Source organism: Mus pahari, chromosome 1, assembly GCF_900095145.1.
Source record: "Mus pahari chromosome 1, PAHARI_EIJ_v1.1, whole genome shotgun sequence".
NCBI classification, from domain to species: domain Eukaryota; kingdom Metazoa; phylum Chordata; class Mammalia; order Rodentia; family Muridae; genus Mus; species Mus pahari.
The window spans coordinates 86,105,812-86,109,185 of NC_034590.1; the positions used below are offsets into that span (position 1 = coordinate 86,105,812).

Consider the following 3,374-nt stretch of genomic DNA (forward strand, 5'->3'; position numbering starts at 1 on the left):
CTACAAAGTGAGTTCCAGGACAGCCAGAGCTACACAGAGAAACCCTGTCTCGAAAATCCAAAAAAAAAAAAAAAAAAAAAAGATCATGTAATTGCAGGTGGGAGTGCCAGAATTCAACACAGGCAACGGGACTCCACTTTGCTGCATCCCTTCTTAGTCAAATGGAAAGAAGGTATTTAGTGCATGCTGTTCAACAATCCCTTTGGGCCATCATTTTATCAGAAATATTAAAATGAAGAAATACCATCTTCTGCCATACTGCTTCCCAAGACTATAAAGAATTAATGTGGTGGCCTTTAATTCCAGCTCTAGGGGGACAGAGGAAGGAAGAACTTTTTGAGTTCAAGGGCAATCTGGTTTATACAGTGAGTTCCAGGACAGTCAGGGCCTATGTACAGAGATCTTGCCAAAAATAATTTTAAAACAGGAGTGGTCTAACTAAACCACTCTAAAAGACCCACAATATACAACTTTACTTTACTTCCTCAGGTCAACAGATAGATAGCACTTCAATGACTATAAAAATTATACATTAATGGTACCTAAATTAGGCAGCTAAATGACATTAAACCTGGGGTCCTTTCAAATAGAGAGCACAAGGGACAAGAAGATAGAGAAGACAAACAACAAAAGCAAATTTTTTTGAAAATGCCATACTGAAACATAATTCTTTACAAGCTAATAGAAGCAAAACAAAACTGGAGTCTTCTTAGGTTCCATTCAAAGTGACTATAAGTCTTCCTTAAGACATATTAACATTATAACAGTTCTTAGGCATTAATAGCCTTTATAATATATTCTGATAGTTCTTTAGAATAAAGAAACATACTGATCACCTTTTCATATTCTTCTTCAGAAGGATTGTATTTCCTCAGCCACTCAGCAAGTGGTTTATCTTTAAAGGATCCTGTTACACCATATTCCACTTGGATTTTCCTGAGGGTATCTGACGCAGGAACTAGCTCCACCATGCCTTTAACAAACAAAATAAAGCTAGGTAAAAATGTGTCCCCACACTAAGTTTTTAAAAATATTTACACCTTTTAATCCTTGAAATAAAATACTAAATCTGACAGGTCATGCTGAAAAATGTAAGCAGCCAAAATTAACTTATTTTTAAAAGCATCCAAGATCTGGAGAGTTGGCTCAACAGTTAAGAGCACTACTGGCTTCTCTTCCTGAGGAAACAGGTTCAAATGTCAGCACTTACATGTCACAACTATATGTAACTCCAGTGAGATCTAATGTCCCCTGTGGCATCTGAAAGCACCAAGCATTAAGCACTCACATGGTGCACAAACATCCATGCTAGCAAAACATCCATATATGGGGCCGGAGAGATGGCTCAGTGGCTTAGAGCATTGACTACTCTTCCAGAGGTCTTGAGTTCTATTTCCAGCACTGTGGCTCACAACCACCTGTAATGGGATCTGATGCCTTCTTCTGGTGTGTCTTAAGACACTCATATACATAAAACAAATAATTCTTTAAAAAAAACAAAAAACCCATATACATGAAATAAAGATAACAAAAAATAAAAACAAAAATGTCTGGTGGCAGTGGAGTTGCACTTTTTTTTTCTTTTTTCTTTTTTTGGTTTTTCTAGACAGGGTTTCTCTGTATAGCCCTGGCCATCCTGGAACTCACTCTGTAGACCAGGCTGGCCTCGAACTCAGAAATCCGCCTGTCTCTGCCTCCCGAGTGCTGGGATTAAAGGCATGCGCCACCACACCCAGCTGGAGTTGCACACTTTTAACCCTCACTCAGAGGCAGAGGCAGGTGGATTTCTGAGTTCACGGCCAGCCTGGTCTATACAGTGAATTCCAAAACAGCCAGGCCTACACAAAGAAACCCTGTCTCTGGAAAAAATTAAAAATAAAATCTAAAATATAATGATTGTAAGTGTTTTGTGCATATGTTATTCATGTGGTAGGTACCTAATGAACGTTCATGATTCTTTTTTTCTCTCTTTTTTTGGGGGGTGGGGCACGAGCTTTTCAAGACAGGGTTGCTCTGTATAGCCCTGGCTGTCCTAGAACTCACTCTGTAGACCAGGCTGGCCTCAAACTCAGAAATCCACCTGCCTCTGCCTCCCAAGTGCATGCGCCACCACTGCCCGGCAATGAACGTTCATGATTAAGAACAATGATAGTATCACTTGATGAACATGTAATATATATCAAATAATGAATTCAACTGAGGACTGAATTAAGATGGGTCAGTGATTAAAAGTGCCTGCCATGCTGTCATGGGAGCCCCTGAGTTCAATCTCTAGAATGCACAGAAGAAAGAAAAAGAACTCTTCTGTTTGTTTGTAACAAGGTTTCTCTGTATAGCCCTGGCTGCTCTGGAACTAGCTCTGTAGACTAGGCTTGCATCGTCTGCCTCTGCCTCCCAAGTGCTGGGATTACAGGTGTGTGCCTCCACTACCACCCAGTTGAGAACTGTCTCTTAAATGTTGTTCTCTGTACCTCAAACATGTAAACACAAAAATGTCAAAGTAAAATTGAAAGAATGATCAACTGAGTAACAAAATAAAAATCTACAAACAACAACTCCCCCCAAACAAACAAATAAATAAAAACCTAAAGCCATTATCATTTATTCTGTGGAAATAAACCCAAAATTGGCTTAAGTAAATGAATTCCTTATTGGGTCAATTCATCTACACTTCTGGTTAATACAAAGTGTTTATTAGGACTACTTCTGAGCTGTTTTGCTAGTAATTTTATTAAATGCTTTATAGTTGTTTTAAAAGTACTTAATTATAAATAGTCCAACCAATAAGTAACAATAGATGTAAATAACCGAGACCCTGATAAGCCTGCAGCAGGACCTTTAAGTATACAACCAAAAGTAAGTTCAAAAGTAAACTACATTCATGAGACAAAGAAATCAAGACTCAACTAAAAGCTGGGCGTGGTGGTGCACGCCTTTAATCCCAGCACTGGGGGGTGGGGGATGGGGGGCAGAGGCAGGTGGATTTCTGAGTTCAAGGCCAGCCTGGTCTACAGAGTGAGCTCCAGGACAGCCAGGGCTATACAGAGAAACCCTTTTTCCCCCCCCCCCCCCCAAAAAAAAAAAAAACCCAACTAAAAGACCTACCTCGATCTCGGCCAGTTGACAGGCATTTGAATATTACCATCCTCAGATCCAGTCCCTCTTTAAGCCAGATTTTATCCATAATCTTTATCATCTGTAAAGCTAACATATCTTGCCGAAGATCTTCACCAACCTTGAAATTAAAGAAAGAAAAATTACACCTTTCCCCAAGCACTTGTTACATGCTGTAAGATCTGAGGGGTATGTGGAAGAAAATGTACAGAGAAGAGATTATCAGAGCTGTACTGTAGTTTCCTTTTTTTTTTTTTTTT

General features: G+C 39.4%; 1 protein-coding gene across 1 annotated transcript in view; it reads right to left on the bottom strand.

Annotated features, from left to right (window-relative positions):
• Pik3c2a (phosphatidylinositol-4-phosphate 3-kinase catalytic subunit type 2 alpha) overlaps positions 1–3,374 on the bottom strand; it is an 87,985-nt gene that overhangs the window by 16,309 nt on the left and 68,302 nt on the right. The window contains exons 22-23 of the mRNA XM_029535813.1: positions 3,106–3,235; positions 830–973 (exon numbers count right to left, since the gene is read on the bottom strand). Of these exons, the coding sequence (XP_029391673.1) occupies positions 830–973; positions 3,106–3,235 (274 nt within the window). The remainder of the gene's footprint in view (positions 1–829; positions 974–3,105; positions 3,236–3,374) is intronic.